This window comes from Myxine glutinosa, chromosome 5 (assembly GCF_964187855.1).
Source record: "Myxine glutinosa chromosome 5, kmMyxGlut1.1, whole genome shotgun sequence".
In the NCBI taxonomy this organism is placed as follows: Eukaryota; Metazoa; Chordata; class Myxini; order Myxiniformes; family Myxinidae; genus Myxine; species Myxine glutinosa.
Window position 1 is genome coordinate 177,163,885 of NC_136265.1, and position 14,401 is coordinate 177,178,285.

A 14,401-nucleotide genomic window follows, 5' to 3' on the forward strand; every position below is an offset into this window, starting at 1 on the left:
AGAGGAACAAATGAGTGGAGGTGAGCAGTGATCCTGGGTTTAGGCACTTTCACCAGAAGGGGATTGATGGTGGACCGTGTGAGCCGTGCATAAACCTGGTGGTGGGTGGGGGGTGGAGGGGCGGATAAAGCACGGAAAGAACAGACGCTGCAAGACCAGAAAGCAGATGATAGAACATCGAGAGACAACTGACCTGCCTGCGATGGTGAAGTGACAGACCCATAGACTCGGCTTAATCACAGAAGATTCCAATGATCTTGAAGGACCTGAAAAATACGATTGAAACCTGAATACGTCTATTAATTACATACTATTGAAACCTGAATACGTCTATTCATTACATACTATTGAAACCTGAATACGTCTATTCATTATATACTACTGAAACCTGAATACGGCTCTTAATTACATACTATTGAAACCTGAATACGTCTATTAATTACATACTATTGAAACCTGAATACGTCTATTAATTATATACGATTGACACCTGAATACGTCTATTAATTACATACTATTGAAACCTGAATACGGCTCTTAATTACATACTATTGAAACCTGAATTCGTCCATTAATTATTTTACTATTGAAACCTGAATACGTCTCTTAATTACATACTATTGAAAGCTGAATACGTCTATTAATAATTACATACTATTGAAACCTGAATACGTCTATAAATTACATACTATCGAAACCTGAATACGTCTATTAATTACATACTATTGAAACCTGAATACGTCTATTAATTACATACTATTGAAACCTGAATACGTCTATTAATTACATATTATTGAAACCTGAATACATCTCTTAATTACATACCATTGAAACCTGAATACGTCTTTTAATTATATACTATTGAAACCTGAATACATCTCTTAATTATACACTATTGAACCTGAATACGTCTATTAATTACATACTATTGAAACCTGAATACGTCTCTTAATTACATACTATTGAAACCTGAATACGTCTATTAATTATATACTATTGAAACATGAATACGTATATTAATTACATACTATTTAAACCTGAATACGTCTATTAATTACATACTATTTAAACCTGAATACGTCTATTAATTACATACTATTGAAACCTGAATACGTCTCTTAATTATATACTATTGAAACCTGAATACGTGTATTAATTACATATTATTGAAACCTTAATACATCTCTTAATTACATACTATTGAAATCTGAATACATCTCTTAATTTTATGCCATTGAAACCTGAATACGTCTCTTAATTATACACTATTGAAACCTGAATACGTCTATTAATTACATATTATTGAAACCTTAATACATCTCTTAATTATATACTATTGAAATCTGAATACATCTCTTAATTTTATGCCATTGAAACCTGTATACGTCTCTTAATTATAAATAAATTAAAAAAAACACCTTTAGAGGCCATTTTTCCCCGCAAGCGGGGGTTGGCCTTTTTCGGGAACTGTGGTTGTTGTTGTTTTTCGGTCCCCTTTTTGAAGCAATGTTTTACGGCCGGATGCCCTTCCTGACGCCAACCCTTTTTGCCGCCTTTAACGACAAGCAGGGAATTACCAGTGAACTGGTACTCAATTAGCCGACCTCGGAAGGATGACAGGCTGAGTCAACCCCCCTGGCGTTAATTCAGCGATCGACCGGGATTCGAACCCAGGATCCTAGGATCCTAAGCCGGCACCCTAGCCGCTAGCCCAACACCAGGGACTACGTCTCTTAATTATACACTATTGAAACCTGAATACGTCTATTAATTACATATTATTGAAACCTTAATACATCTCTTAATTACATACTCTTGAAACATGAATACGTCTATTAATTACATCCTATTGAAACCTGAATACGTCTCTCAATTATATACTATTGAAACCTGAATACGTCTCTTAATTACATATTATTGAAACCTTAATACATCTCTTAATTACATACTATTGAAATCTGAATATGTCTCTTAATTACATACTATTGAAACCTGAATACGTCTCTCAATTATATACTATTGACACCTGAATACGTGTATTAATTACATAGTATTGAAACCTGAATACGTCTATTAATTACATGCTATCGAAACCTGAATACGTATATTAATTACATACTATTGAAAAATAAGTACGTCCATTAATTACATACCATTGAAGAATGGTATAGAATTAATAGACATACTCATGCTTTACGGATCGTGTTTTTCGTTTTTATATATATTTGAAGAAGAAGACGTTATGGTCACAAATATACATACCGTACATACATAACCATATACATTTGCTCCATTATGTGCAGTACAATGTATGAAATGGATCGATTCATCAAATTCATTTTTGTGGTTCAATGTCGTTCAGCATTCGCGTGACATTTGTTCACCTTGAAGAAATTTTACTCACTGGCATGTGTGTATTATCAACGATTATCTCCACTCTTTTTGAAAAAATTGACGATATTGTAATTATTGTCTCTGTCTATCTTTCCGTCATCTCCAAAATGGTTGTGCAGAAATTCAACAAACTTGGTAGTAATGATCACCACATAGCAAGAACGTGCAAGAGCAGTATATATTTGGCCCCGCCCAAGGTCATATACCGAAAAGTGCAATTACGACACATTTTAAAACGTTTGTTCATGAAACGTTGTACTGTATATTAAATCAACATTGGGGACGCATGAAATATGTAACAATTTCTTTGATAATGCAAAATTTGTTATTGGGTCATTCCTGGTGGAACTTTTTGCTATCTTTGAATTCTGTTTTCATTAAGGGGGCATTATACACACAGGCAGCAGCAGAAAAAAAAGACAAAAAAAGTTTGTACGATGCTGCTAGGAAAGCTTCCGTTCAGGAAACAAAGATACGGGAACATATTTCAAAGGCAAAAAGAAAAATGGAGGAAAGCTTTATTGAGGAAGAAGGCCAAACATATGGTAGTGGGGAGTTTGGAGAGGCGTTTGTCCATCAACATACAAGTACAAGGGTGACAAGAATGAAAAAACTTGCAAAGTGAACTCCAGATTCATGAAATAATGGAAAAACATTGTACGCAATTGTAATTTCAATGTATAGGAAACGGAATCCTGATGTCAATGGCCACTTACAGCAACTGTGTGTTTACATAATATTAGTTGACATTTTCCCCTATAACTTTGGAATTCTTAATTCTTTTCACTTCAAATTTGGCACAGATATTGATAATGACCCAACAAAGATATTAATAGAGTTTTATTGTATTATGACCTTGGGTTTTTAATTTAAAGGATGTCAATTCTCATTGGACGATTAATGGTTGCCATGTCAACACGAAATGCCAATTATACAAATGCATCAATTAAAATGTTTGTTTCCTAGTATTGTATATACTAGGGCATGCCCGTACTATATATAAGCTAGGACGTGCCCGTACGTGGGTGCCCGTTCCTTGCCAAAAAAAAAAAAAAAAAAAAATTTGTGTAGGGGTGTGTGTGTGTAAACATCCTAGGGCGTGCCCGTACGTGGGTGCAAAAAAACATGCGTGCAAACAACAACAACAAAAAAAAACTTTGAAACCACGTGGCAGTAACGACCACAGAACCCCCCCCCCCCCTCTATTTACATGAATGGTTTGGTCCATTCGCAACGACCACAGAACCCCCCCCTCTATTTACATGCAATGGTTTGGTCCAAAGCAAACGGTTTGGTCCATTCGATGTGATTCGATGATTCGATGTGAATGGTTTGGTCCATTCGCAACGACCACAGAACCCCCCCCCCCCTCTATTTACATGAATGGTTTGGTCCATTCGCAAAGCCAAAGCGAACGACCACAGAACCCCCCCCTCTATTTACATGAATGGTTTGGTCCATTCGCAAAGCCAAAGCGAACGACCACAGAACCCCCCCCCCCCCCTCTATTTACATGAATGGTTTGGTCCATTCGCAACGCCAAAGCGAACGGCGAACGGCTAAATCGCCATAGCTCGGTAAGTACTTGTCCGATTAATTTAAAACCTTGAAAAGGCACATCCTCGGGTCCCCAGCAATATACCTGGCAAGTTTCAAGTATATCGGACCGGTAGTTGTCGAGAAACAGCGGTCACAGACAAACGTACAAACGTACAGAGATTACTGGAATTATAGATAGATGTACCAAGTTTGAACGTAAATGGACTTGTCATAGAGAAGATATAAGCTGAAAAGTGGTAATTCATCATTTGTATGCATCTGGTTACCATGGTAACCATGCATAATATAATGCTATGTAATGTATACCAATGTAATGTTCATATATCTAGCCCAGCAGATATGTGAAAAAATTGTGCTTTTGGTGATACAAGCATGAAATTTTGAACACTGATAGAGCATACTACTAGGAAGATTTTTGGATATAGGGGCATTCAAATCTTTTCCTAGGGACAAAATGGCGGCCATTTTAAAAATGGCCGTTTACGGATAATAAGATACACAGTACCGATGTCTATAAAACTAGATTTACTTATTGCTCAAGCACACCTATGATGTTTTTTTCACGTAAACAGGTTGTAAGATCATAATTAAATGTCAACAAACTCACATAACATTTATTTGGTCCTTATTCTTTACAAAAATAATTACTTTTTGAGCTATTTTGAGCAAACTCCAGAAACACAATGGAAATGAAGTGAAAATGCCACATTAACGCTGTGGAAGTGACTTTCACTATAAAACAGTCTACAAAACAGTCTTCCACATGTTTGTGTATATGTAACAGGTGTGTTATTCCTCCTGTATACTATCGTGTGCACTCCCCTGCACAGTGACACAGAGCTGAGCACTGGAGTGCGGCCTTAACACACTTGCACTGTTTCCTGCAACCCTTCTTGCATCCACATCTAATCAATTGTCGGCATGCCTCAGTTGCCTCTGTGAGGGTTGTCCAATATATCCCCCAGCCGTTATTACTCTGTTTCCAACCCCATTCACTTGGCGATGGGAGCTCAGGTGCGCAAATCATCATCTGGCCCCAACAAAAGCCGGCTTGGTAGGCAGCTCTCTTGATGTGTTGTCTGAGGGCTTCTTGCGTTGGTGGGATAGCCTCTATTGATCTACCAGTCTGGGTGAAGAGATGCTTGCGGGCATCGTTAACATGTTCCTGGCTGCTTGTTCGATCGTAGAGCAGAACAACAAAACGCTCCAGTGGATCCATGTTGTCATTTGCAGTTGAAATGGTTGGTGTGGCAGCCAGTGCGCAGAAAGCTGAGGTGACCTCATCATAGGCTTTCCATGTTTCCCATGCTGTTTTCTTCCCCCTTCCGCCGAAGCAGGACACGGTGTCACACCCAGTGAAGGCGTGGAAGAATGGCAACCCTCGGCACTTGTTTGGTCCCAGTGCCACAGCCATCTCGTGAGCTGCCAAGTGCCTGAAATTCTTCCCTGTGCCAAAAGCAACCCAGAGTTCATCGATGTCAAGATATCCAGTTGCTGCCACTGCAAGGATCAAAACATCTGTGTCCACTGTGCGGATTGACACCTTGGTATAGCCCTGTCTGACTGCATCTTGGACATGGAGTAGTATCCTTGTATCTGCCTCCTCGTGACTACACGGGGAAAGACCAGTAACATCTCGTGGCTGTGTACAAAAAACTTCTTTGTGGTTTGTGGTGACGATTTGCTTGTCAGTCTCAATGTTTGCTATCCTCGTTGCTAGAAAGTCAAACAACTCCACCTTGTTCTCGTCTATGCGAAGGAAGGCCTGCCAGTTTCAAGGGATGGAACTAGATGGCTCAACTCGTCTCCTGGTGCCTTTACCCCTCGTCTTCCTGGTGTCGGCTTTCAAACTGTCTGGGAAATATTCATCCCAGATAATATCAACCCTGCTCTTATTTTGTATCTGAGATGTGATGTATGGCAAGAATACTAGTGATGCATACTCAGAGAAGGTCTTCGCATTACGAGGTGCCAGCATGTTCACGATGGCTGCTCCATCCAGGATCATGACTTCAACAGGGGGGCTTACATCATCATTTTCCCGTGAGGTGATCAGATCTTCTAAGCACCCAACCAGATCAGACTTGGTTCCAAGCCGGATTTTGCCCATTTGTGACAATGCAGGGGGACAAGCTTGGTTTTCATGTGCAAAGAATTCATCAAGATCTCCATTCCGTGTCTGGGATGCAATAAACAGCCTGGAGAACAGAACGCAGTCATTCTTCAGAGATACCACCTTCAACTCTGTTCTTGACTTCTCTCTGACTGGGGGTCGGCTGAAGAGAGGGAGATTGTTTCTTTTTATTGGGTCAGTGATAGGCTTTGTCTGATGTACAAGCCTCTCGTTCACATATGTGTCATACTGTTCTTTTCCCAGCTTCTCGATCTGGTAAAGGGTGTTGATGACTGCTGGGTCTGCCAGGTCTCTGCTGTCTAGCACCAAGAGATCTTTGCTGTCGTCACAGAATGGGTTCCCCATCTCTCCTATGACACGGGTGAGTGCTCTCACATCTCGAGCAAAGGCTACCTGTGTGTGCTTTGTCTGTTCATGGTGTTTTAGTTCAGTTTTCCTAATTCTTTTTTCTGTTGTGGCCTCGAACTTATAGATCAGTTTGGCCATCTCTGGACCAGACACCATCCATCGGCGCAAAGCTGCAGCATTCTCCGTAAGACCTACAGCCCCTCCATCACCTTTCACCAATGCATTATTTTGCTCGTGTGCCTGGTCTAAGGCTATGGCAGAGAATGCACGTGTAGTCTTCTTCATGGTGAAGTTTCCTGCCAGAAACTGTGCGTATACAGTTGGATGCTTTGTTGCAAGTGTCACCATGTCGCGCAAGTGAACTGGGATCCACCTGGCATAGTTTGTATGTCCCAAGGCGAAGAACCATGGTACAAGCTTGGTCAGAGCATCAGTGTACAGTTGGAAGTTTCCTTCACGGACGGATCTCACATAGATCAGGACTGCCAGTTCTAGCTGCATAATTAGGAACCAGAACTGAAACTGTGGACTTGCATTGGCTTGTTCACCGCACCAGTCATCTAGTGGTATCGTATCCTGTCCCTCATCTAGTCCACTGGTGTACTGGCTGTAGGCTTCCTTCAGGAGAAGATAGAGAGTACTGGCTGTGACTTGGTGTGCTCGTCGTGTGCGTGTCACATGGGTCACTTTCAGGAAGGAATCAGCAGTACCACTTGTAGCAACCCCTGCAAGCATCAGAACGCCTGTCCACCCACTGCTATCCAGAAGGTCACCGAGGGTTTTCCATGCTGCCATCTCAAAGGGAGTCCACCAAAGACCATGACGAAGTGATCTTCTCCGTGTGTTTCTGGCCATCTCCATTGGATCTGTTTGGCAAGTGTGTACAGTGGCTGATCAAGTGTGATTACAGGGATCTGACCTGGATTCAGAATATCGATTGCTTTCTTGATGACATCCATGGAGTGACGAATCATTGCCACAGATTTTGCCTGGTCATAGAAGAGAGGCAGCAATGAAGTTAAGGCCACACTACACTCTGGTTCTTCTGGAATAGACTGCTTGCTGGCATGGTATCCAGCCCATGATACTGTCTCGTCTCCCTTAAGTGGTGTGTCAGATAGCACTGTCTTCTCCATCTGCTCCAGCCACCTGTCAAAATGCAAGATAATGAACACAATTAAGAACAAACAAGTCCACACAAGTTAACAAGTCTTGGTTATTTAGGTACACATATAACTGTCCACAGTTCAAACACAATAATCAGTTACCTGTACTCAATCTGCATTGCTTCAGGGATGAGTTGGCAGTTGCTTTTGTTGGGACCCGCTAGCTTGGGTACAGGTGGGTCACATTTACCCAGAACAACAGGAGGTACGATGGTGTATGACTGTGGCAGGTGTGCATCTGTTGTTGATGTGTCATCTGGGTTTACCCGTTGAACTCCACGGCTATCGCTATTTGGGTGCTGGAAAAGTGAAATGCCAGTGCCATGGAAGGAGTCGTGGGCACTTGTTGAACTGGGGTTATGATCAATGTTATCCACTGCCCCAGTTGTGAAGAGGTCACTTTTTAGCTCAGGGGGGCAAACTGTACCCTCATTTTGGAAGAAACGGCAGATTCTGTTCCCCAAGTCCGTGGAGATGCTAAGCACCCTGTCATAGGAGATCGAGAGACCCAGGTTGAACATAGTATCAACCAGGTCTCTTTTTCGAGTCTTTGTGTGGATAAGGGTGCCCAGGTACACAGGCAGGGGAGTCTCCCGATTGTGACTGTGCCTCGTGGACGTGGTAGTACTGCTACTCTCTCTGCGGCGTGAGTAACTGTTGAACATAAGGAGTTGTGAGATTGTGAGAGTAGGTGTTGATACCGACGAGTGGCTTGACTGCTCTTGGATGTTAGGACCATTCAAGATCATAGAAACTAGTGATACAAGCGAATTAGGTACCGAATGTTCTTGGCAGTGGGCTTCAAATGAACCACTAAATGTTGAGTTCATTTTCAACATGTCTCTACGAACTATATTTGCGGCTCTAGCAAGACAAACTCCATCACTGTCAGTGTCGTGATCACATGCCTTCTGAAGGGCTGAGCCAACATCCTGGTTGAAAGCAAGCAGAATATCTCGACCGGACATGTGCTCCTCTAGGTCTGGAAAATATGTCATGATTCGATCTTTGAGTTTGGTGGAGTGGACACGCCTGGTCAAGACTGTTCCAAGCTGTTCCAGCCTGGTGGTGTATAGTCTTGCTAGGTCTACCAGCTTGAACACTGGTGTCACAAGAGCATCTGTGCGGGCATCATCGATGTTGGACACTAGCTCTCCAAGTGCTATACCGTGATTGATATCATCTTGTTCATTCAGTGTTGTGCTTGTGGCCCTTGCTTTGTTATAAAGTGACACCAGGCACTTCACGTGGTACTGTGCATCTTGTGCTATAAGGTCACCTGCACTCAGTTTAGCAAGAAGTGCCTGATCTCCTAGTTTCAGGGCAGCTGTCCTGACATGTTTATCGAGGTCGAAGGTGGAAGCTTTTCGCAGAGAATTAGTACCCGCTGGTTTGTCACAAAAGAAACACTTTTCAGGCTGTGGCTGTGTGTGGTCTACATGTACTCTGTGACGGGTGTACTTTCTTGAGACACTTGCGGTTTCTTCACTAGACGTTTCTCTTTTTTGTGCCCGATGCAGTTCAGTTTTGTTGTATTTCAGTCTGCATGAATCATGCCACTTAGCCTTGTGGCTCTGGAAGGTTGACTGGATACCTTCACCATCGTCCAGGCGGGACAGTTCTAGAGATTTTGGCAGGCAGCCCATCTGGCTGAAGGTGAGGAGATAATCTGCAAGAGTTTGGTATCCGGACCCTGTGGTTCGCTTGGAATCAGCTGGACAGGCAAGGGCCTCATCGGTGACCTCCTGACATAACACACACTTCTCCCAATCTGTCAGATAAGGCATGTTTGTTCCAGATGTACTAGGGCTTTGGGGGTCTAATAGCTTGAAATTTTTGTTGGCCATTGTCAATTAAGCATTATCCACCACCACCATCCAATCAATATACAAATTGGGAACCAAATCTAGGTAGCTACTACAGTCAATGAGCGAAGGTGCAGTGCAGTCGAGTTATCATCTGAAAAAGAAATACATACATTATTATCATAAATATAGTAATTCGCTTTCGTAACTTTTCACTAGCCTTGCATTGTTCCTTATAGTCACCTAGTCTATGATAGGAAAGTTCATAAAGCTACATCAAAGTTGTTCATATAAAGGTATTGAACCAAAATTACACCCAGGAGAAATCAGATAGTCATGCAAAGTTAAATAATTAAACCGCTAGACCAGTCCTGTCTATTGCAATGGTAAACCATTTGTTCTGCCCCTTATAGGCCACCGTAGATTCCAATTTTGAACCCAGTATGAAGGTATTGCATAGCATGTACATGACAATTTATAATATGCTCATTACATTGTGTTTCAATAGCAGCACAAATGACAAGTCTGAAATAATAGGTAAATATGTCCTTCTTAGCCGCCATTTTGGGCCAAGGAGAAATCTGGAATGCCCCTACATCCAAATTTCACTGTAAGGGTATGCCCTAACTGTGTGCCAAGTTTCATGCTTGTATCATCAAAGGCACAATTCTACCACAATTCTTCACATATCTGCCGGACTAATCAAGCAACATGTACATATATAGTTTTGCATATTTTCAATCAAGACATTTTATCAGAAAGTGCATTACTGTGATTCAGTGTTGTTTTTACTGTGTTCAGTGTATTGCTCCCTTAAGAAGCGTGTGGATTTGTGATGGTACGCCATCAACTTCGCTCTAGTTATTGTTTGTGTGGAATTACCTGGACAGCTTATGATTTGTGCAATACTATGAAGATAACATTTAATGAATGCCTAACAAGAAACCTCATGGAAGGGTAATAATGGCTGTCCGTTGTGGCTTCATTTTCTTCGAAGCAGACCCGACGGTGCCATGTCAGTACCGACAGCACGCGGACAGGCCATGGACCGCTACCAATGCTTCGTGGCCGTGCATGCTCGGGGCAAGACTATCTTCAATTCTACCTTTCCCAACAGACCAATCACACCAGGTGAGTAAGGGAGGACATGTTTGGAAGTTTAAAGAGAACACCAAGTTGTTTAAAAGTTTTCAACACTTGTTTTGGCAATTTTTAAAAAAGAAGTTATTTTAAAATGGTGATTTACATATTTCTTTGCGAGTTTTATTACTTGCCATTGAGTTGTATTATCTGGGGTTTTCCGTGTGAATTTCTCCCACTTGTAAACGAGTTGTGACGTCGCATTTCGAAGACAGCAAGAAGAAGATGGCCAAAGATGTGGGAGTTGGAGTCGAAAATAACTTCTTTTTTTTTTCTTTCTTTTTTTTGTATACAACATCGAGGCTCGTGAAAGAGCGAACATTAATCACACAGAAAGACAAACCGACACATAAAACATATAACATCGGGAGCGGTAGACAAGATGGGGAGAGAGGGGGGAGGACACAAACACAACATTTGAGAGCAGGGACCGAGAGACATGGAGACATCGAGAGATCTGAGAGAGGGCGAGGGCTTTGGGGGGGGGGCATGGGAAGGGGGCGGTGGGAGAGGTATAAAACATATGGACACTGCCAGGACTTCCAGGAAAGAAGTTGGAATTTCAAACAAGGTGGATCTGGGGTGAATTAGCGGGGGTAGAAAAGATCAAGGTTTTGGATGGGGGAAGATAAGAGATGGTGGTGAACAGCTGTTTTAAAGACCTGGAGGGAGGAGTGGGATTGAAGGGAGTGAGGGAGTTTGTTCCAGAGGCGGGAGAAAAGAGGAATGAAAGAGTGAAGGTGAGCAGAGAGCCGAGATTTCGGCAGTTTAACCATCAGAGGGTTGCTGGCAGATCTTGTGCGACCTGTAGGAATATTTGGGGGACAGAGCACAGAGAGAGCTGGGGGTGCAAGGCTGGAGAGGAGTCGGTAGAAGACAGAAAGACTACCTACCTGCCTGCGGTGAGTGAGTGAAAGGCCCTCAGAGATAGCTTCATCGCGGGAGATTCCAATAATTCTGAAAGCTTTGGTTTCAACAGCGTGAAGCCGAGCTAGGTGTGAGGCAGGAGCACCGGCCCATAGGGGAGAACAGTATTCCATTGAGCTGCGGATGAAAGCCTTGTATGTGGTGAGGAGCTCAGGTGTGCCGAGGAAGGACTTCGCACGACGGAGGATGCCCAGTCGGCAACTGGCTTTGGAGGCCAGCTTGGAAATGTGGTTTTCCCAAGAAAGATCATGGCAGATAGTGAGACCCAAAAGCTTGAGCGACAGAACTTCTTGGAGAGGATTGTTGAGAAAGTAGATGGGAGGGTTGTCCAGTCGATCTTTTCGGAGAGACATAGTAAGAGTGTGAGATTTGTCAGGATTGAAAGACATGTTCCACTTGTTTGACCAGTCTGTGATTTTGTCCAAGTCTTCAGAGAGTGAGGAGGCTGCAGACTGCTGATCTGAGGGAAGAGGAATGGAGCGGCAGAGAGTGGAGTCATCAGCAAAGAGATAGAGAGGATTTTCAAGAGAGTCAGAGAGATCATTGATGAAGACCAGAAAAAGCACGGGGCCCAGAACACTGCCTTGGGGAACTCCAGCCTGAACAGGAAGAGGAGATGAGAGAAACCCATTCAGGGCCACACGTTGACGACGACTAGAGAGGACGTCCGCCAGCCATGCGTGGAGATTTCCATGGATACCAAAGGAGGAGAGTTTGGTGAGCAGAGCGGGGTGCCAGACCGTGTCGAAGGCACGTGATATGTCGAGGGAGACAGCTCTAATTTCCTGTTTGGCATTGAGGACCTCCATCCATTGTTGAGACAGCAGAAGCAGCATGTCCAGAGTAGAGTGACCTGGTCTGAAACCAAATTGATGATCAGAGATCAAGCCATTGGAGAAGAGGAAAGATTTCATATCCGAAGCAATGATGGATTCCATGACTTTGCTGATAATTGGGAGAAGGCTGATTGGCCTGTAGTTGCTAGGATCTGTTTTTGCACCTTTTTTGTGCAAAGCGGTGATGTTGGCTGATTTCCAAGCAGATGGCAGTTGACCTTGAGCAAAAGAGAGGGTGAAGAGAACAGAGAGAGGGTGAGATAGAGCGGCAGAGCAGGATTTTAGGACCCGTGGGCTGATGCCGTCGGGTCCAGTTGCAGAATCAGAGTCGAGGGTTGACAGAAACTTTTCCACCTTGTCAGGAGGAAAGGACACGGAGTCCAGGAGCAGCAGGGTACGACTGGGTATGGTGGGTACAGAGAGCGATGGGTTTGGGACACAAGATTTAGAGGCAAACACAGAGTTGAGGCATTCAGCTTTTTCACGTGCGGAGTCAGCTGTGTAGCCGTTTGAGGTAAGGGAGGGGATGGAGGGGGAACAAACACCAGAAACGGATTTGACCAGACGCCACCAGGATTTGGAAGAGGGAGACAGATAAGAGTTCGGTCTTGAGAACGGAGAGATATTGTTTCCTGGCTCTCCTGAGGGTGGACACACACTTGTTTCGGGCTTTGTGAAAGGAAATGAGATTTCCTTCCGTTGGATTTGCTTTCCAGGAGACGAAGGCAAGTTGTTTCTGGGCAACAGCCTCACCACAAGATTCCGTGTACCATGGACAGGAGGAAGGGTATGACAACTGAAAACTTGAGCTTTGTAATAAGTTAAAGTGAGGAATAGTCTGAAGGCGAAACACAAAAATGGACAGGATAATCAGGGTGTTTCTCAGTTAGAGCCGCACGGTTCAATTGAAAGGGAAACTTCAGCCCAAGGTAGACGAAGGGAAGATAAGACCATCAGGATTGGATGGAGCCTTCGATTTGTTACTCCTCGTCTGGAAACTCTCATCGTGTTAGTGTTGTTAGGATGGCCATGTTTTTTGGTTTAGGCTTATCAAATTATTTTTCGCCAACAATGGGACAGACTTGAGTTCGTAGAAATCGTCCTCAAAATGAGAACTGAGAACTTTGTAAGCCCATTTCACCTTATTGTCCCATACCCTACTCAGTGTCCAAATCTCACTGAATTTCTCATTTAATTTATGTATATTGTTTATACGGCACTGAGTTCCGGGGTTTACCATGAGGGTGCTTCTCAGGCTCTTCTCGGACTACTGGATCTCAGACCCTGGGCGCCGGATAACTCCACTCCATGCGATCCGGCAGGTTGCTACTCAACCACGAATGCCAATTAGGCGACCAAATACCCCAGGGTCCTCCGTCTAATTACTGTTTATCTGGGGGTTCTAAATTACCATTTAGAATTACCCTTTAGAATTACCATTTAGAATTACCCTTTAGAATTACCCTTTAGAATTACACTTTAGAATTACCCTTGAGAATTACCCTTTAGAATTACCCTTTAGAATTACCATTTAGAATTACCATGTAGAATTACCCTTTAGAATTACCATGTAGAATTACCCTTTAGAATTACCCTTTAGAATTACCCTTTAGAATTACCCTTTAGAATTACCATTTGGAATTACCATTTAGAATTACCATTTAGAATTACCCTTTAGAATTACACTTCAGAATTACCCTTTAGAATTACCCTTTAGAATTACCCTTTAGAATTACCCTTTAGAATTACCCTTTAGAATTACCCTTTAGAATTACCCTTTATAATTACCCTTAAGAATTACCCTTTAGAATTACCCTTTAGAATTACCCTTAAGAATTACCATTTAGAATTACCCTTTAGAATTACCCTTTAGAATTACCCTTTAGAATTACCCTTTAGAATTCCCCTTTAGAATTACCCTTTAGAATTACCCTTTAGAATTACCATTTAGAATTACTCTTTAAGAATTACCATTTAGAATTACCCTTTAGAATTACCCTTTAGAATTACCCTTTAGAATTACCCTTTAGAATTCCCCTTTAGAATTCCCCTTTAGAATTACCCTTTAGAATTACCCTTTAGAATTACCAT

The 14,401-nt window shown here is 42.6% G+C and overlaps 1 protein-coding gene across 1 annotated transcript in view; it reads left to right on the plus strand.

Annotated features, from left to right (window-relative positions):
- The window catches only part of LOC137426676 (uncharacterized), a 123,430-nt gene that overhangs the window by 89,225 nt on the left and 19,804 nt on the right, over positions 1 to 14,401 (plus strand). The window contains exon 7 of the mRNA XM_068115450.2: positions 10,408 to 10,538. Within this exon, the coding sequence (XP_067971551.2) occupies positions 10,408 to 10,538 (131 nt within the window). The remainder of the gene's footprint in view (positions 1 to 10,407; positions 10,539 to 14,401) is intronic.